At 40.1% G+C, this 21653-nt stretch overlaps 1 protein-coding gene and 1 non-coding gene across 2 annotated transcripts in view; both read right to left on the bottom strand.

Moving 5' to 3' along the window:
- The window catches only part of SEMA5A (semaphorin 5A), a 450728-nt gene that overhangs the window by 127689 nt on the left and 301386 nt on the right, over positions 1-21653 (bottom strand). The window contains exons 6-8 of the mRNA XM_049767907.1: positions 14122-14184; positions 3127-3225; positions 290-503 (exon numbers count right to left, since the gene is read on the bottom strand). Coding sequence (XP_049623864.1) covers positions 290-503; positions 3127-3225; positions 14122-14184 — 376 coding nt within the window. The remainder of the gene's footprint in view (positions 1-289; positions 504-3126; positions 3226-14121; positions 14185-21653) is intronic.
- LOC126002472 (small nucleolar RNA SNORA24) lies at positions 17685-17814 on the bottom strand. Its single transcript, XR_007493170.1, has one exon. It is a non-coding gene; the product is annotated as a small nucleolar RNA SNORA24 (small nucleolar RNA).

Here is a 21653-nt window from a genome sequence, read left to right as displayed (position 1 = left end):
AAATTGAGAACTGAGTAAAAATCACCTAACCTAGCTAAACTCTTGCCTACTTGAGTTCCAGGCAAGGTTGAGTCAGCACTTACTCTACCATCAAGGAATCCCACACTTGGAATAGAACATACTTTCAAAAAGGACGAGAGTATGATGCTACCTTTGGACACACAACAAGATGCATTTGCATTGCTTTTGAAAATGGGAGTACTGTCTTTACAAATGGAGTCCATGGGATGGTTGATCCTCCAGTAAGCAGGAGATGGGATAGAAAGCTAAGGCAGAGTGGAGCACTCACCGTTGAGCCATTTTGAGTTGTACTGGGCTGTGCGAAGAGGGGGCAGGATGCCCAGACTTCGATAAATGGCAGGATCACGCCCTGGGAAGTCCATGGCTGTGGCCGCATAGAGCTCACCACCAGCTGTGAGCAAAGCTGTGGAATTATGCTGTGGGCTGTAGGGACAGCGTGCCATGCCGCTGATCTGGTCATGGATCTCCGTCAGATTGCTCAACTATGGGAAAAGGGTGAGAGAGAGAGAAAGGGAGAAAGAGAGAGAGCAATTATTGCCCAAATGCCTGTAAGTGGTGCCAATGGACTGTGTCCATCAGATCCCCCAATGAAGCTTGTGGCATTGACTCTCTGGGCCTCAGGAGAAGATAAGACATGACACTGATGGAAAAGTCATGCTGTAGTAATGACTAGAAAATCCATCCATTTATCTATCCCACTCACCGTCCCATCACTGACCTTCATGTGACTGGACCCTCACAAAATAGAAAGACAGTGGATTGACTAGAACTTTGAGTTATAAAGCACAGGTGGGTCCTGTAAATAATTCAACTTTAAAAACAGAAGATTCTTAAATTTTTTTCAGATATAAACTGCAATGAAGGATAATGTACCGTTTTGTCAATAGGAGTGAAACAGAGCATTATAAATAGTTTAAAGCTTGTGCACAGGTAGGGATGCACAATGTTAGCACTGTATAACTTGAATAACCAAATTTTAGGGGTAACTCTGTGAACTGCAGGCATTGGGTACACTTACAGCTTCTCAAATGAGGGGCTTTCAACTATCTCACTCTATGAAGGCAGCCCTGTGGGTAGAGGGGAGTGGAAAGAATCTTTTTCTTTGTTCCTTGAATCTGTCTGACCTTAGGGGATTCAGAACAATGAGAGGAAAAAGAGGACTTCCACCAGACTGCTGATAGTTTTTTTTCTAAAATCAAGAAATATAATTAAAAGAAGAAATATTTAAATTACAACATTCAAACTGAAACACAAATTTCATTTTTAAATATGGGTGTTTTCTCTTTTTAAAATAAATTAATTACTTTATTTAAATACCATTGCTAGAAAATTGCTCACCTCAAGCAGGGGAGAGTGCAGTTAACAAGTACCATGACAATGTTAATGAGTGAGAGAAGTAGAATGCCTGTCTTGAATACAGACAGTGGTTGTGGGTGGAGGGGTATGGGGAGCATTGATGGTGGGAATGTTGCACTAATGAAGGGGGGTGTTCTTTTTGTGACTAAAACCCAACTACAGTCACATTTGTAATCACAGTGTTTATATAAAGATAAAAATAAATAAAAAAAATTATAAAAGCAAAATAAATTGCTCCTGAAAGAAAAACAAAAATATTGCTCATGATTTTCAGTCATACGATGTACACCACCCTTTACAAGTGGTTGTACACATTTCCTGTCACCAATGTCCTCAGTTTACCTGCTTACCTCTGGGTCAAACATTTTCTCTCTCTCTCTCTCTCTCTCTCTCTCTCTCTCTCTCTCTCTCTCTCTCTCTCTCTCTCTCTTTCTCTCTCTCTCTCTCTCCCCCCCCCCTCCTTGTTTTCCATTTAAGACATTGTGGTTTGTGGTATCATGTCTTTCCCTCTCCCTTCTTTCAACATCCAGTTCTTGTCCAGAGTGAAGGTTTCCAACTCTCATTGTCACAGTGGTCCCTTCTCTGATCTGTCTACACTCCTTGCTCTTTGTGGCAAGCTTCCTACCATGGACTGATCATCCTGGGCCTCATCTCTATTGTCTCTGGATATTACCAGAGAAAGAGATATTATTATCTTTTTTTTTTTTAGTTTCCCACAAATGAGTGTGATCATTCTGTCTATCCTGTTCTCTCTGACTCATTCCATTCAGTATAATCCTCTCCATATCCTGGATGGAAATTCAGACCTTAGCCCAGAGCCAAGAATTTGATCTCTCCATGTCAGGCTCTTTTGTTAAAATGGGACCAAAATGATGATCCCTGTCTGGGGACAGTGTGAGGAGATAATAATGGGGTCCCACATATACTCAGAGCAGGATGTGTAACCAGACAGCTTTGAGAGCTTTCCCCTCCTCCTCTTTTATTCCTAATAATTGACTGTTAATTGGAGAATAATGAACAGTCAAATCAAATGATAAATTCAGGGATGGAGAGGAGTCCTGCAAGCGAAAAATTAACATAATGCTATTTCTTCTTTGTCCTGCTCCCTGGGGAAGATCAAATTAAGATCCTGAATTAAAAGGTGATATATGAGCTCTGATACCTTGCTCTGCTATGGAGTAAAAAGAGGATGTTGAAAATCTTAAAAGAAGGGATGTTGAAAGTCTCTCTTAATGATTGATGAAAGAAGAGGATGTTGAAAATCTCATCGATTAATGAAAATCTCTCTTATCGAGAGAAAAAGGGCAAGTTATAAACTGAGGTGTCTTCAATATTGCTGGTTGGTTTATACTTTGAAGATGCTTTCAATGTTCTTTGTAAATATTAGTTTCTCTAATTGCACAATGATTTCCAGCCATTTGAATGCCTGGCAATATCTCTAACGTTTAGCAAAATAAAAATAAATGACCAGGACAAGGAGAAGCACCTTTGGCGAAAGGTGGTAGAAAAATTCCAGCCACATATTGAAAATCAGTTGCACAGATTTTAAATATTTCCCAGTGTTTCCATAATGGGCAGTTATGATTATCAATAAGCCAATGAGATAATCATTTCATGTGACACAAGGTGGTTTTCAAATTTTAGTCAACTAAAAACACCTCAGGGTGAACAGATCGACGTTTGAAACTAGGATTTTATTAGAAGGCCTGAGTTTCTCTGGTCTATGTGGACCCTGTTTGAAAGTCCTACCGTTCGATTGGTGCAGACAGGCGTAAAAGCGTTGGTTCCACAGGTGAATAGTCGGTCACCACCCACCAAAAGCACCCGGATGTAGTTCTGACATTCCTCCTAAAAAACAAATCACCAGAAACATGTTAACAAGGTCCAAGCACAAGCAGGTTAGAAATGAGGAACCTCCTTGGCATTGCCTGATAGATTAAACACCAGCTGGATATACAAAGAGTTTTAAACCCTCTTGAAATAGAACTGAAACTACAGTAATTTGTTTTCCTCTACACACGAGCTGAATAGTGGATATTGGAGCAAAGCCCCCTTTCTTGAATTTGTTTGACTGTTTGGGGACCAATCCCAGCCGTGTTCAGGGAATACTCCTGGTCCTGTGTTTTTTACTTTTTATTTCATTTATTTTTTTTTTTTCTAAAAAAGAACACCCTCCCTTCACCAATGCGACCTTCCCACCACAATTTCACCCATCTCTCTCCATCATTTGAGACAGGCATACTACTTCTCTCATTCACTACCATTGTCATGATAGTTGTTACTGTAATAATTATTTTCTCCCCCTACTGTAATAATTTCTCACCACTCTTAGTGGTAAGCTTCGTAACACGGTCTGGTCCTTTCAGACCTCAACTCTATTGTCTCTGGGTATTATTACCATAATGTCCTTTACATTTCTTAAGTTCCACAGATGAGTGAGACTATTCTGTGTTTATTTCTCTCTCTCTGACTCATTTTGCTCAGCATAATAGTTTCCATGTCCATCCATGTATAGGAAAATTCCATGACTTCATTTATTTGATAGTTTGGGGACAAAACCCAGCCATGTTCAGGGGATACTCCTGGTCCTGTATTTTTTAGGGTTGACTCCTATGAGTACTTGAAGAACCATTTGCGATGTCAGGAAATAAAATCAAGGGAGATCTTGTATCATCAAACATCTGACTAGTCATATTAGACTATTCAGTCAGATAAATAGGCCTGTATAGGGTATGTGTGTAAATACTTGATCTGTGTTTTTCTCTTGCTATGATGTCCTTTGGTGATTTCTGTGATAATGACACATATCCTATATTCATTTGACATGTCCTATAACATCAGTTAAGAAACACTTATCCTGGGCTGGAGAGATAGCACAGCGGTAGGGCATTTGCCTTGGTGGTTCAAATCCTGGCATCCCATATAGTCCCCATGCCTTCCTGGGGCTATTTCTGAGCATAGAGCCAGGAGTAGCCCCTGAGCGCTGCCAGGTGTGACCCAAAAACAAAACAAAACAAAAACCAAAAACACTTATCCTCTGTTCAAGAAGATGTCCCAGGGTCTTGGAATAAAAGTCATAAATATTTCTGAGTAGACATTACAGACACAGCAGGCATCCAGAAACCAGAAACATCTTTATACACTGATGGAAGAATGAAAATATAGCAATTAAAGCAAGGATGTCTGAAGTTAGAAGGAGGGAAATCCTTGCTGATGGATGGGTATTTTTCTGCATTGCAAAGTCTTTATAAAGGATCATGGACAGAGCAGTGAACAAACAACCTCATTCACTGAGATGCTGTTACTGATGCAATAACTCTGGTTGGTGTGTCTGAAAGATCCCTGTTTAGGTCTTTATCAAGAAACTAAGGAAGAAAACTAGGGCCAAGTATTAGAAGGTAGTTCTCTGAAAAAATCAGAGTCAGGGAGAAGGGAAATCATATGGAAAAAGTAAAATTTGAAAGGAAATTTTCAGAAAGGATTTAGTCTTCTTGGAGGAGGTGTCTTCTGGTTGCTCTAGGAATGAGCTGAGAAAAGAAGACTGGTAATCGAGGGGATTTTTTTGTAGAATTTACCATGGTCTCATACTCTGAAAGGTCTCTGCTGAAATGCTGCAGAGGCCCAAAGCTGCCAGGACCCAGTCCTGCCAGGCTCAAAGGGGCCTGTGGGGCCCATGGGGCACAGCTGCCAGGAGGAGTCTGGGTTGGGAGGAGAGAGGGAGAGAGAGAGGGAGAGAGAGAGAGAGAGAGAGAGAGAGAGAGAGAGAGAGAGAGAGAGAGAGAGAGAGAGAGAGATTTTCTTTTTCTTTTTTTTGTTTGTTTTTTGTTTTGTTCGTTTTTCTGGGGGGGGCAGACCTGGCAGCACTCAGGGTTTACTCCTGATTTCCTACTCAGAAATCACTCCTAGGGGGATGGGTAACCATATGGTATACCAGGATTCGAACCACACTACTGGTACTGGGTCAGCCGCTTGCCAGGCAAACACCCTACTGCTGTACTATCTCTCTGGCTGCCAAGTTTTTTCTTTTATAGCTGGCATGACAGGGAGCATATCCAGGTTCAACTGTCATTACATCAACAGGGACTGGCCTAGCTTAGGCCTCGGAACTAGAGAAAGTGGGTGTTTTCACTGGGCACAGAGGAGGAAATGTAAGTGAAGGAGTTACACATAAATCTCATTTGTCAGGCTACTGAGTCCATTTGATTCAGAATGATATAGACATACTCTATGACATGTTTCTCCATATGTCTGGCAAACAGTTTTCTGTCTAGATTTGCAGGACCATCAAGGAAGGCAGAAAGAAACTAGACTGAAAATATAGAGACTGCTGGGTGAAAGAAGCCACTCCCTAACCCTGACCTGATACATGCCTGTGTCATCAGGGTGGCAGGTGAAAGGGGAAATCAAAACATAACAAGTCAACAGGACATGGTACATGACACCCTCAAAGGTCCCAAACATTGACTGTTATCTCAGGGTTCCACTTTAAAAGCTCTGCATCTGCTGAAGCCACAAAGCTTTCTTCTCTCCCCTCAGCATCCAGGCCCCAGACCTTTACACTAACTGAAGTTCCAGGAAGAAGAAAGAACTGAAATCTGTTAAATTCCCTCTCTTAATGTAAGTGCCACCAAGAACAAGGAAATAAAAATCTCATGTTATTCCTAGTGATGATCGCAGCACACAAAGATTGGCTGCTCATCTGAAGACAGTTTCACTGTGGGGCAACAAAACAGGATGTCGGATCTAAGTCTGGCCCTCCAAGGCAGGCCAGACTAAGGATAAACAGGAGATTGAAGAGCGGGTCACTGAGAAAAGTTACCAGATGGGGAGGTTTGTTTTGCTCCCTTCTGTTTTGTGTTTGTAGCTGGAAAAGGGGCAGGAGAGTTCTCAAAGAAAGAACAAAATATAACTTCAAAGAACAAGTCCATTAGTCTTTCAAGGCTCAGGGAGCACATGGTGAATGAGGAACGGGGATCATTGAGACTCCCCAAATAGACACACTAGAGAATTTAGGACAGAGAGTGTGCCTTCTGGAGACCAGACAAGGTATAGTTGTGGGGAACTCTGTGTCCAGGGATCTCTGGAGACAAGGGAGACAGGTAGACTGTTCTTAGATGTTTTCAGCCTCTGTGCTGGTATCCAGCAAGAGCTATACAAACCTGCCCTTTTTGTATCTGTTGAATCATGAGACACACACAAGGTGGGAGTGTGTGTATATGAGAGCCAAGACCAGGAAGAATGCAGCTGGAAGTTTATTTCTTTCAGGAGCAGTAGCAGTACTGCAGAGATGGACTGTAAGGGAGGTTCCAGGGCTGTGAAGAGAATGCTAGGCACTAGGCATTCTCACAGGGCTCGCTCAAACAGCATAGGCCTCACAAAAATGAGGCCCTGAGTTCCAAACCTAGCATTGCAGGCTGGTAAGACTAAACCCTTATCATGTGACATTCACATCCCCAGCTGCCCATCACTAACTGCTAATGGGGGGAAGTGGGCAGACAAAAATGATGCTGGAATCTCAGTCAAGTCCAAGATGCAGAAGAGGGACAGAAAGCCAGGAGAGCATCCAACAGGTAATTTAAAATAAAACAAAACACGATGAAAGAGGAAAAAAAAGACTATTGTCATGAGAGCTTAGAAGCCAGTTCTGCTGATGAGGTCCTGGTAGCAGCACAGAAGTGGGTGCACCAAAGTGGGTTCCACTCGGCATGTCACTGACCAGCTCGCAGGCTTGGGTGCTGGTGAGTAATGAAGGGACAGATGTTAGAGGTCAGGACATGGAGGCCTGGAGGGACGTAAAAGTGCCGAAATGGTTTCCTCCTCCATATACTAACTGGTTAGGTCTGGTGCAGGTCAGCATTGTTTCTTTTTTTTTTTTTTTTCTTTTTTTTTTTTTTTTTTAATTTTTTTTTTTATTTAAACACCTTGATTACATACATGATTGTGTTTGGGTTTCAGTCATAAAAGGAACACCACCCATCACCAGTGCAACATTCCCATCACCCAAGTCCCAAATCACCCTCCTCCCCACCCAACCCCCGCCTGTACCCTAAACAGGCTCTACATTTCCCTCATACATTCTCAATATTAGGACAGTTCAAAATGTAGTTATTTCTCTAACTAAACTCATCACTCTTTGTGGTGAGCTTCCTGAGGTGAGCTGGAACTTCCAGCTCTTTTCTCTTTTGTGTCTGAAAATTATTATTACAAGGGTGTCTTTCATTTTTCTTAAAACCCATAGATGAGTGAGACCATTCTGCGTTTTTCTCTCTCTCTCTGACTTATTTCACTCAGCATAATAGATTCCATGTACATCCATGTATAGGAAAATTTCATGACTTCATCTCTCCTGACAGCTGCATAATATTCCATTGTGTATATGTACCACAGTTTCTTTAGCCATTCATCTGTTGAAGGGCATCTTGGTTGTTTCCAGAGTCTTGCTATGGTAAATAGAGCTGCAATGAATATAGGTGTAAGGAAGGGGTTTTTGTATTGTATTTTTGTGTTCCTAGGGTATATTCCTAGGAGTGGTATAGCTGGATCGTATGGGAGCTCGATTTCCAGTTTTTGGAGGAATCTCCATATCGCTTTCCATAAAGGTTGAACTAGACAGCATTCCCACCAGCAGTGGATAAGAGTTCCTTTCTCTCCACATCCCCGCCAACACTGTTTATTCTCATTCTTTGTGATGTGTGCCATTCTCTGGGGTGTGAGGTGGTATCTCATCGTTGTTTTGATTTGCATCTCCCTGATGATTAGTGATGTGGAACATTTTTTCATGTGTCTTTTGGCCATGCGTATTTCTTCTTTGTCAAAGTGTCTGTTCATTTCTTCTCCCCATTTTTTGATGGGGTTAGATGTTTTTTTCTTGTAAAGTTCTGTCAGTGCCTTGTATATTTTGGAGATTAGCCCCTTATCTGATGGGTATTGGGTGAATAGTTTCTCCCACTCAGTGGGTGGCTCTTGTATCCTGGGCACTATTTCCTTTGAGGTGCAGAAGCTTCTCAGCTTAATATATTCCCATCTGTTAATCTCTGCTTTCACTTGCTTGGAGAGTGCAGTTTCCTCCTTGAAGATGCCTGTAATGTCCTGTAGTGTTGTGCCTATGTGCTGTTCTATATATCTTATGGTTTTGGGGCTGATATCGAGGTCTTTAATCCATTTGGATTTTACCTTTGTACATGATGTTAGCTGGGGGTCTAAGTTTAATTTTTTGCAAGTGGCTATCCAATTGTGCCAACACCACTTGTTGAAGAGGCTTTCCCTGCTCCATTTAGGATTTCCTGCTCCTTTATCAAAAATTAGATGGTTGTATCTCTGGGGAACATTTTCTGAGTATTCAAGCCTATTCCACTGATCTGAGGACCTATCCTTATTCCAATACCATGCTGTTTTGATAACTGTTGCTTTGTAGTACAGTTTAAAGTTGGGAAAAGTAATTCCTCCCATATTCTTTTTCCCAATGATTGCTTTAGCTATTCGAGGGTGTTTATTGTTCCAAATGAATTTCAAAAGTGTCTGATCCACTTCTTTGAAGAATGTCATGGGTATCTTTAGAGGGATGGCATTAAATCTGTATAATGCCTTGGGGAGTATTGACATTTTGATGATGTTAATCCTGCCAATCCATGAGCAGGGTATGTGTTTCCATTTCCGTGTGTCCTCTCTTAACTACCTTATTTCTGCTGAAAAAGTTGACCTATAAAGAATAGATGCGACAGTAACAACCGCCCGTCTCCTGACCCAGCAATCTTAGAAGATGGAGGGAGGAAAAGAGAGAAGGGATGAGAGGAGAAAGGAGGGTAGGAGGAAGGGATGGAAGTAGGAGGGAGAAAGGGATATGGGAGGGAAGGAGAGCTGTGGAAGGAGGAAAGGATGCATGAGGAGAAGGAAGGGATGTGGGAGTGTGGAGGGAAGGATGTAGGAGGGAAGTGGGAGGAAGGAGAAAAAGGTATGGAAAGGAGAGAAGAATGGTAAAGAGAGGAGGGAGGGCTATGGAAAGAGAGGAGGGAGAAAAGGAATGACAGGAAGGAGTGAAAGGAAAGACTGGGAGGAGAGAAGGAGTGGGAGAATGTGTGTGTGTGTGTGTGTGTGTGTGTGTGTGTGTGTACAGGGAGAGCACTTGCCTTTCTCCCAGTGTTGTTTGGTCATACTGGGTTCCTGGATTCCTGCTAGCTTGTGTTGACATGAACCAGCCCCTGAGGACCAGGTGGTTCCTGACACACCATCTCATACACTCGCACAAACACACCTGATTTCTAAGACAGATTGCATCTGTGTATATGTATTACAGAAACATGTCTCTATATACCTATATAAACATGTATACAAATACGTGGGATCATATATTAAAGTGTTTATAAGTGATTTATGCACGAGCATATATGTTTGATATTACTATTTTACCTTATGTGTATCTAATGTAAAGTGTTTGTGCTCATCACTATTATATATTATAAAATATATATTATATATTATAAAACCCTATGGGTCCTGGGCCTATATAACCTAATATGGTTATTTTCAGCTGAAATAGATCATGAGAAGATTCTTGGACATGTTCAAGAAGTATGTGCAGACAGACCTGTCCTTGTGGAAACACCTCACCTAACACAACTAACCCCCTTGCATGGCCTTTCTGGGGGTTTCCAAGGCTGTGTTCTGACCTTCTGACCCCTGGCAGGTCCCTGCTTTAACATCAGAATCTTCCAGCCTGGGCAACAAAAGTGCAGAATACAGAAGAACAGAGCCCTGGATTCTCAGCAAATCTTTCCCACCACCCATTAAATCTTCCAAAGAATCCAGTGGGAGAAGTGCTAAAATCAGATCATAAGTGAGAGCCAGACAAAGCTCTAGGCAGCTAGGCCTAGAGCTGCCTTCAGGCCCTAAAGGACACTGTTCCCTTTATCAAGTGCCAAAGGTCGTGTTGGGAAGGCCTTTGGCCAAAACATCAACACCCCTGCCAGACAAGCAAGTCCTGTGAGGAGATAAGAAAAGGAACTATTGATGCTTGCAATAATATTTGCGTAAGCGGCTTCTAGTCCTCATAGTCTATCATAGAACTTCCAACAGTCCTGATGACAGTTTTTATGAGGTATCAAAAGTGTGATCATTGCAAAAACAATCAAAGCCAATATGTATTGAATCATTGTTTCTATAAATGTGTGAGGCAAATCCAGCTCATGGGGGAGGTACTCTTGTCTAGGAACACTCACCCTTTGCCTTTCTTTCCTAAACAGACTCAGTTGTGGAGCTGGGTCCTCATTTGAATGGGCATCACAGGAATGCTGGTGTGACTGCCAGCAGTTTTGGGGAGCAGGGCAGTCAAAAACCAGCTCTGCAAGCAACTAAGAACTTCTCTCACAAGGGAAAGGAGTGGGTGCAGGCAGGCTTACCCACAGACTGAGCCCCTCAGATTCCTGCCTCAAACTGATGCCCAAGAATGCCTGGTGTGGGGGCACACAGTCAGGCCTTCTTAGAGCCAGCTAGCAGGCTGGCATTGTTCTCATTTTTGAGATGCCCCATTTTGCTTTATTCCATCCATTTGGGGAAGAAACTGTCAATCTACACCCATCTTGGCATAGCACATAAAGGGATAGTTCTCCTCGCAACTCTAAATTCATGACGACTGAGGAAAATGAGCTGAATTCAACCCTCAGCTCCAAGAGGCTAAGTTTTGTGGAAATGGTTACAGATTTAATCCAGGAACCATCAGAACTGGAAAGTTGGTGTGTTTTGAAAGAGATTTCAGATCCCAGACCCCAGAAGGAGCACCTCTATATGTCTTCGGAGGGATACTTGGTACCCTAAGTGGATACTAGACTGGGTTCCATTTGTAAAAGAAATAGAAGTAAGGGATGGAGGGAAGGAAATAAGCCAAAAGTGGAGTGAACAAAGAGAGGAATTCTAATTCTAATGGTCCAGCCAATAGCGCTGGGTGGTTTTGAAGTATCCAAGCAGATGTGCTAGGAAAAAATGGTTGGATATTTTTAGGGCAGAGAGACACATCTACAAAGCACTTATCATCTTGGGTACAACCACTCCACAAGAGATACCTTCTATCTCCAAATCCACTTCAATTTCAAGTGGGCTCAGGTGAGTAAAAACCATATGCAGTCTTATCCACCTACTTTGCTAAGTTGATCCAAAAGAATGTACAATTTCTTTTATCTCAGAGTATCAAGATTCAATAATCACCTGCATTTGTCTTAACACAAGTGTCTTAGTATTCTGCAAAATTCCACCCACAAGTTGACTTTGAGTCTGTGCTCATGATTGAACCTTTGTCATTGTTCTTAACCCATCAAAGCCAACACAGGAAACAGAAACCAAAAAGAGGATTTGATATGACAAATGTGAGTTTTATTCTTGTTCTTTTGGTTTGTTAGGGAAACTGATATTCTAGTGTAGTTGGGTCTGTTTTCTCTGTGAGTCAAAAGTGTATTATCACAGACCATGAAAGAAGGACTTTATTGATGTGTTCTCTGGGTTAGACTCGCTTAATATTTAAGAGACTAAATAGGGTAAAATAAAAACCAGTATCAATGTAGCAAGAGAAAATTTTCACCCTGCAGAGGAGTTATTTGAGAGAGAAACCAACTATATGTATAATTTTTAAAATCACTGACTTCTATCACTGTCAGCTATAGAAAGAGCCCCTAGATTACAGGAGCAAATATTTTTTTTGAAATACGAGGAGTATAAAGAGACAGAGGTCCATGCAAGAATGAAATGGATATATATTATCTCAAAACCTATGAAGTGAAGTAGAGAATAGGATTCAACCTGGACAATGAAGAGTGATTCATAAATTTACTCTTGGGATAACCAATGCACATTTTCTCAACCTTCTCAACAAGTTGACAGAGGTTGAAGATATGTTTGGTTTTTCCTGGTTGTCTAACTGCAGGCATCTAACAGGTAGGGTACCCAAGAAGCTACTAAAATGTCCCTCGGAGAATAGGACAGCCCCACTATACAGTGATAGCTAAAGTTAGTACTGGGTATTCCCAAATGGAATCATATTGAGTAATACATCCACAGAACTGGAAGATGGAAGAGAAGAAGGCAGGACCAAAGGAACAGATGGCAGGCGATGAGAAGCAGGAAAAAAGAGAAAGAAATGAGAAGCTGATGATGATATTGGAGGATGAGCCCACCAGGCAGTGCAAGACAACAGTAAGGCAGGATTTCAGGTGAGGAGACAGAGTTGGCATGGGAACCAGAGAGAGAAAGGTGGGTGCTTTCTTTTCATCTGCAATTCTAGTGAGTAGAAAGAGATTCAAGTCCCACCTCCATCCTCAAATAAGTCTGGTTCTAGAAATCAGCCTACCATATTTTAAGAACTATGGTCTGTTGAGGGACGAGAAAATTGGAACAATAAAGAACCATAAACATTAAAAGAACAGTAGGGAAAAAAAAACCTTCAAAAACTTTGCATTATCATTTATACAAATGCTAGAGTAGTTTAAGGAACAGTAAATATCTCATTTAATTCCCTTCAAGGGTGCTTGAAGAGAGACTATTTTGATTTGTTTGAATCTGGTGCCACATATGAACCTTGCATCTCTGATCTCATTTCCAGAGATTACATATCTTTCAGTGTAAAACCCTCATCAAGGTCTGCCCTTTTATTTCTTCTATTTCCAAAAAATATGATTGCTTATGCTCCATGGCTAAGGTAACACTGACTTTTTTCTCTTTCTTTTTTCCTGCTTATATCATTTGGTTTTGGGGAGAAAAAAAAGATAATCTATCTGACTGTAAAAACTGGAAGTGAAAAGAGCAATAAAATAAGAGAAAAAAAGAGAATAAATCCAATAGTCTTTCTCCTTTTGCTCTATTTCCCGAAAGCTCTTAGGTCCCAGAATCACACTTTATCTAGCAATCCCTCTTGGCTACTTTGTTTTTCTTGTTAGTCCCAAAATGTGATTGGGGGGGGGTGGAGGCTGAGGCCCCAGTGAAGAATGAGACAAAGTGATACTGTGTAAACTAGTCCTAGAGAATTCTACTCAAGAGGGTCCAGTACAAGTGTGCTATTTGGTTTCTTCTTGTGGAGGCAAATAACTGTGAAACAGAAGACCTGGGATGTGCTGAAACATAGTTTTTTAGGGGCTGGTATAAATAAAGAAGCATTTGCCTTGCATATGGCCAACCCGGGTTGAATCTTTAGCATCCCATATAGTTTCCTAGCCTACTAGAAGAGATGCCTGAATAGCAGTGGGCATAGCCTCCAGCAAGCAAGCATAAAATGCAGTTCTGGCCTAACACTAAAAATACTCTTTCCTGGAGCTGGAGTGGTATCACAGTGGTAGGGCGTTTGCCTTGCATGTGGTTGACCTAGGACGAATGCGAGCTCAATCCCTGACATCCTATATGTCCCCCAAACCAAAAGAAATTTCTAAGTGCAGAGCCATGAGTAACTCCTGAGTGTCGCCAGGTGTGGCCCCAACCCCCCCCCCCAATATATATCCTGAGGAGTTCGGGGGTGCTGCTTATAGTGTGAAGAAAGAATTTTTTTAAAGAAAAATTAAAGTAAAATATAAATAAATCTAAAAAATTGATATATTACTTCTGGAAGCATATAGTTATGTATTAAGTGTCAACCTGAAGTATTTGATTTTAATATTCCTTATTGCAAGTTTTCATTTTCTGTTCATGGGAATTGGCAATCAGGAAAACCCATGAAATTAGTATGTTATCTTTTATGGATTTTGGGGTGTGCTAAGCTCCTGGATCCCTTACCTGTGACTTGCCCTTACTGTAGCAGGCCTTCTTGGTAGCTTCATCACACTCCCACTGCACAGCCTGGAGGAAACACAAAAGGACGATTGTCATGATTTCCATGGCAAAGGACAAAGGAGACAAAGCAGAAAGGGTTGTGGGCACTGGTTTGACACACTGATTTGAAATTCAAAGGATGAAAGAATCATCAGCTTGATGGGTTCAATCTAGCTTTCACATCGGGGCATCTCCAAGACCTCAGTTCTCTCAGGATTAGCTTTGAAGCCAAAAAATAAAAATAAGTGATATCTTTTGAGCTAGAGTCCTTAGGAGAGATGCAGACATGAGTTGATGATGTTACACTGATTCCAGAAAGAATCACTTCACACAATGAATTCCAAAATGGTACATAGAATGAATCCATGATAAATATACAAGGTACTGAAAGGGAAATCTCAAAGTGAAATATCTCCTGGACACTTTCTGATTTCATCTTAATAGCAGAAACATCAATATTTCTAGATGATAAAGTAAAAATGATTTTGTAGCTTACTCCCAAGCTACATTTATCAATGATAAATAACCACTCAAATTAAACAGCTCATGCAAATAATACTTTTACCATTTCCCTCATCACCAGTAATTTTCATGGTATTTTGAGTTCTGACTAAATACATCAGTATCATAAGTCTCAAATAATTTTTCTCAGACTTCCCACATCAACCGGGGGCTGCCCAGTTAGAATTTTTGTGTTTGTTTTGTTTAATTTTGTTTTTACTTATACATGACACTCACTCATAAATGAATTCTGGCTAGCCAAGGCAATGTGTGGACTTCATAGGAGAGGACATGAAAACTGAAAAACATTTTTAAAGTGTTCTGGACTTCTGAAGAAGCAGTTACTTTACTATCAGAACGGGGAAAAAAGGGAGGAGACTATTTTATAACTTGACCTTATATTACATAAACAGAATAAACTGGCATCAAGGATTCTGGCTTTCTGCTAATTTCTATTAAAACAAAGTCAGACTAACACCAATAGCTATTATCTGCTGTCCTGCAAAGAATGTAACATAACAGATATCAAAGTTCCAAATACGATGTCTTGTGCAATTTATCTTGCTTGGTTACTAAGACTCCAACAGAAAAGTCTTTCAAAGAGAACCATTTCAGAGGCTTTCAAATAGGAACATTACTCTAAGTGTTTTCCCTCATGCAGACTTAAGAGAATTTTGTCAGTATCAACATTTGATAAGAGAATTTCTTCATTCTTTCTGTACTGTTCTACTACCATAATATTTAGTAGAATCAATAACGTCCCAGCTAATGACTATGCTATGCAAACCAATGGTTGGCATTCTACCCAAGAAGGAAAACTACTTTCATGAAAAGTGCTAACACCTCAGAAAAGAAATAAGGGCTTCACAAATAGCTGTTAATTATCGACCCTCACAGAAATAAAGTACTTGCATTATTATCTGGAGGAATCCTGGTCTTTCTTAGCTCTTTGCCTCTAGGCCCCGTTAATTATTTTTCTTTAAATAAAGGTATCCATGCCTTTTCAGCACGTTGGCTAGATTTAAAGGTAAAACAGAGCTGGCAGCTCTGAGGTTTTTGTTGCTGTTATTTTTTCTTTCACAAAGTAGATCCCATTATAGCTCTGATTTGATTTTACCTGGCAGATCTAGCTTGATAGAGCACAAAAAGGAATATGTGTTTCATAGTTCCTGTAAAATATAGTCTCTCTTTGGGGAAATGCTTTAAGAAGCTATCACAATAGAACCCTGCTGTTCCAGTGGTGCCTTGAAAGGTAAACAGTTGCAAGCCCCTCAGTCAACACAGGAGCTGTGTGTTGGAAAAGTCTGAGTCCCAGAGTCATAGAGCTCCTTAGCCATCACCAACAACACTGTACTGATCTCACTGCTGGAATGACAACTGTTATTTTTGTCCACTCAGTGTCCAAGGGATCCTGTACATCTTTAAGATCAATATTGGCCAAGAATTGGAATAGGAAAGAAATAGAAAAAAAGTAAAGTGATTATTTAAAAAGAACAAAGAAAACAACAGGTGACATCACTTGATCCAGTTAACCAAGAAAGAATCACTTGCTCACCAAGTTTCTTAGAGTAAAAGAAAATAGGACATATTTGATGCACTTTTCTGAAGACAGTTATTAAAAGTAGACAAGTTCCTTTCCTCGGGCATCTTTATTACAGTGCCACTAACTTTCCAATAATATTCAAATCCAGAGTTAATCAAAGAGCATGACTGTATAGCTTTTCTGTTGATTGACTTTCTACTTGGTAGAGGGTAGGATAAATGGGAATTTATATTAAGAATAGAAGTGAATTATCTATTATGGACCTGAGCAGTTATTACTGGATATCATAAAATTTGAGAAATGACTAGCCCCAAACTGGTGTTGCAGGTGAAAGTCATCATGTCCTACAGGCTCAGGTTAATAAGTCTCTCTATCTGCCTATCTGTATATCTATTCTATAAGTCTGACTGCCTGCAGCTATGAGAACAACAAAAGACAAAAAAATTTTTTTGGATTAAATCTTTTGAAGCTACTTGTCAATTGGTTTGAAATTACTCTATGTTTGAAAGTGGTCATCGCCTCCTTAACTCCTCAAGATTTGTTCTAATCAACAATGTTCCTTCGAATCAAGTCTCATTGCCCTATTCTCAAGGGTATGTCCTTATCATTCTTACTGTGTTATCCTCCTAGAACAAGTCATACTGATGATTTGTGAAGCCACTTTTTTGGTTGACTTCCTTTTGAAGGCACTTTTCTCCTACCCAAACCTGTCATCACAACTGTCAGAACCAACGCAAAGGCATTTCTGCAGTCACCATTTCAGATCTCTAGACAACACTCATGATTTTATTTCCTGAATCAATTTTTTTTAGATCCTCCATTTTGGTCCCTTATTGCCTGTTTCGATCACACAACAGCTTAGTAACCTCAAAATTCCAATTCCATTCTGCATTTAATCTTTGTTATGATTTTCCGCAGCAGACATGGAGCAGTAGTATTGTGTTTACTTGGAAACCAAAGAACTACACAAAGTGGGCCATGACTCTGAAGCATCTGTATTTTAAAAAGAGTCAAAGTGCTTTTATTTCTTGCCAGTAAATACAAAGATGAGGGCTGGAAGGACCGACCCATGACATGAAGCTTATCACAAAACGTGGTGAGTGCAGTTAGAGTAATAACTACACTAACAACTATCAAGACAATGATAGGGAGTGAGATAATAGAATGCCTGTCTGGAATATAGGCAAGAGAAAAGGGAGGAAGGAGATGGGTGAAATTGGTGATGGGAAGGCTACACTGGTGAACAAGAGCATATTTTTTTATAACTGAAACGCAACTACAAACATGTTTGTAATCATGATGCTTACATAGATACTATAAAAAAAGAAAAAATACAAAAAACATGTGTTACTCAACAACTTATATAAGTATTATCTTATATGTATATACTCAAGTTATCTTTTATTTAATAAGCATTCATTCATTGCCCTCTATGGCAAGGCACTGTGCTAATACTGGAAGATAAATGGAAACATAGATACATAAACAATATTTGCATAGGTCAGATGTTAATTTACAGTCAAATAAGAAAGCTCTCCATCAGCCCAGATTATACCTTGCCAAATCTAAAAAAAAAAAACGCCACAAAGGACATTTTTTAGAGATGACTGGCCAAGATCATTCCTGATACAAGGAGAAAGCAGCATCATACATTCTAACAGTAACAATGCTACAGACAAATATGAAAGAAAAAGAATGGGTATCCAGAGAAGCATATTAGAGCTGTAGAAAACCAGAAAGGTGAGGCATCACTTCCTACTCTGCAAGACACACCTCCAAGCTGGACTCATAAGCAGGTGGGTACAAATTTGGCTCTGATCTCATGAGCAAATCAGAGGAGAGCAAGGGAGTAAAAAAAAAAAAAAAAAAGGCTATCTTTTATGTAGGTGTTACCTACGGATCCATCCGCAGCTCTCAGAAGTACATAAACAAAGCTGTGTATTATCACATTCCACAGCAAGAGAAGTTAATTAGACAGGGACCAGCCAAGGCAGAGACTTCTCACAAAAAACGAACAGAACAACATGTTTCGCAGATGGGCCACTACTCTCTCGGCAGATGGCTTTGTTAATTAGATACTGGCAAAAGATAACATTTAAAATACTAGTTTAATTACACAGTGCCAAAAATTAACAACCACCTGAGGGCTTTTTTTATATGTTTGCATTCATAATTTTTATGTTATGTTTTTCTGTGAAATGCTGGAGAATGTTAAATTGTCATGGCAATTATCAACAAATTGTTGGGGAATGGGAGTCTGAGTTGCTTTCCCAAACAGGCAACACACAATCCAGAAGGGATTTGAAATAACTGGAATTGTGGTGTGACTGGAAATCGAGAGTGAATCTAGGTCTCTCTTGGCAGAGACAACTTTGCAAATTACCCTGAGTCACCTCCTCATCTAATGCAAATAAATGACAGCTGAGATAGAATGGGGTGCATCAGAAATGAAATGGGGTACATCGGATATATAAAGGTTGTCTTGACATAAAATTTTGAGGATGTGGGCTACGAAGACATGGGTCACATAGATGGGATGACATAAGTCCATGGAGGACACAGAGGTCAACTTGTTGGAAGGGAGTACATTGGATAATACAGTACAAAGATTTTTTATTTACCCTTTCTGGTATCTTTTAGTGGGTAAAAAACACATTTACTGGGCCAGAGGGAGATAGATAGATAGATAGATAGATAGATAGATAGATAGATAGATAGATAGATAGATAGATAGATAGATAGATAGATAACGAGAACAAAAGAGGCCAGAGATAGATGATAGATAGATGATAGATAGGTAGATAGATAGAGAGAGAGAGAGAGAGAGAGAGAGAGAGAGAGAGAGAGAGAGAGAGAGAGAGAGAGCGAGAACAAAAGATAAGGTATGTGTCTCAAATGCAGCCAACTAGATTTAATCCCAAATACTCTGAGCCTGGCCAGGAATGAGTGCTGAGTACCATTGGCTATAGCCCCCAAACCAAAACCACTGGGCCTGGGACTAGAATTATGTCCATGAAAAATCGTTATTAATAGTATGGTGATCCAACAATGAAAAAAAGCCAAAAATAAAGTGTTTTCTATAAATACCAATTTGCAAAACCATTTGCATTTCTGCCTGGCATTTCTGTCCCTGTCCAACACGCATAAATTCATCTCATTATTTCAGAATCCCTGACTGAGAAAAAAAATGGTAGTTTTAGCCACTCTTCTAACCTCTGCTTGTTTTCTTAATTCCATCCCACTGACATCATTCAAAATGAAATCTGCTTCTTAACCTTGGGAGTGTATCAATCATGTTAGCAACATTCTATGAGCTTTATATTAGAATCCCAAGATTTTCTTCCTAATCATAACAGCTCAAACTTGTTAACTACTTGAAGAAGCCCCAAGTTTGTTAAATGTTCACTGGACCTTGTGTGTTGAAACTGTGCTTTGCAAACTGAGCATTGTTGATTCATTTGCTTTCATTTGAGAGGTAAGTGTGTTGTATTACCGGGGTGATCATGACAAAATACCTCAAATTTTGTGGCTTTGAACAATAACAACAACAAAACCCCATTCTTTCAGTTAACAGTCTGCACCTGTCCATGAACCTAGTGGCTCTCCAAAGACTGACACCTTGCCTTTATAAGAACCACTGGCACTGGTCCCAGGAGATAGCCAAGATGTTTCCTGACTTAAATTTCGTCCTAATCTTTGTCTCTCTTCTCATGACTGTTCTTGGTTCGGACAATGATTCCTCTTTCTCTTAGGGTTCTAGACTGGTAATAAGGTTTATGTGGGCATTGGAATTCTAATTAAACTAGCAAGGACTTTATTTCAAAATAAGATAATATTCTGAAGTTTGATGGTAGGCACAAATTTTGGGGGACAGAACAATCTAATACAGGTGACACAGGAAAGAGTTGGGAATGAGGGAATGGTCCAGTCACTGCCCTGCCTCAAGCCAGCTGCCAGCTCTTAGGTGTACCACTGACAAGCATTTAGCGAACAGTGCTCACTGTTACTAGACATGATCTCATTTAAATCTCCCTACACCATTTAGATGAGCACAATGACTAAAGAACTAACCAGAAACAGTAAGTAGGGACACTGAAGTTTGACCTTTAAAATTTGTTCTCATAGTATGTGCCCTGAGCACAGCTCCTCAGAGTTACTGAAGTGACCCTCCCACTTTTGATTTTTTACTTCTTCAGTTCTTGTTCCCCATAATTATGTATTTCTATGTGTATGTGTGCATGGAACTAAATCCCAATCATTTGTGGCGTCCAACTTTAAAGCAGTTGGTGCTCAGTAAATATTAATTATAAACCAACCCACCCCATTCCTTGGAGGGAGTATATTTTTAAAGCCTCTAAAACCATTCATGATACTAGTTTTGATTTTATAGGGGACATAATTAATTTAAGAAAACGCTAAAGTTAACAACTTTTTAACCAAAACATGATCTAAGAACCCTGGGTTGATTTTTGCAGTATTCAACATCTCAATAGAATAACACTCTGCTTGTGACTCTGAAACAATGTGTTGACAACTGCACTCATTGTGAATCTATTGTTCCTCGACTACAGCATTCATTCACCTGAAAAAAAAGTCCAGAGCTAGAAGAATGTTCTGCCACAGCAATTCACATCTGTTTCTCTGTCTTCTATCCTAAAATTCCCAGGAGGCATGCATCCCTGGATGTGGTCCTCAGACAGTGAAGTCAAAACTCCCAGGAGACATATATCCCATGGCATGGTTCTCAGACAATGAAGGTAGGTCCTGCATGGCCAGGAATGAGCAAAAACCACTACCCAGATTCCTTTGCTTCCAAGCAGCTGCATAACTCACACATGTTGTTACTGCTCTTCTTGTCCTCCTTCATTTCTTCTTCTACCTCCTCCTCCTCCTCCTCCTTTCTTCTTCTTCTTCTTCTTCTTCTTCTTCTTCTTCTTCTTCTTCTTCTTCTTCTTCTTCTTCTTCTTCTTCTTCTTCTTCTTCTTCTTCTTCCATCTTTGGTTGGCTGCATGCAAGGCAAAGGCCCTACTGCTGTTGTATTGCTCTAATCCCACACACACGTTCCTCTGGCATGACTTTGTACTTCTGCTAGCCCTTCATGGTCCTCTATACACATATGAATGTGGAACTATAATCTAATTCCCTTGGCCACATTGAAGGCAAATGAATTTTGGCCTCTTATTCTTGAATCTGTTCCTACATTTAGAATAATTTCTCCTCCGACACACTAGGATCTCATAAATAGCAGGTGAATAAATGAATGTATTCACAATGCTCATCTCAGACATCGAAGCAAATCTAGTTTATTTCAGTTTCTCCCCTTATGGAAGTTACTTACATGTGAGGCTTTGAAGCCCAGGGTCACTAGTAGGGTGAGCTCTTCTTATACAGCATTTCTTTCTTTTTATTATTTTTATTATTTTTTTATTTCTTTTTATTATTTTTTATTATT

This window comes from Suncus etruscus, chromosome 2 (genome assembly GCF_024139225.1).
Source record: "Suncus etruscus isolate mSunEtr1 chromosome 2, mSunEtr1.pri.cur, whole genome shotgun sequence".
Classification (NCBI taxonomy): Eukaryota; Metazoa; Chordata; class Mammalia; order Eulipotyphla; family Soricidae; genus Suncus; species Suncus etruscus.
Note: the sequence above shows the minus strand (reverse complement) of the source record. Positions and strands in the feature narration are given on the sequence as shown.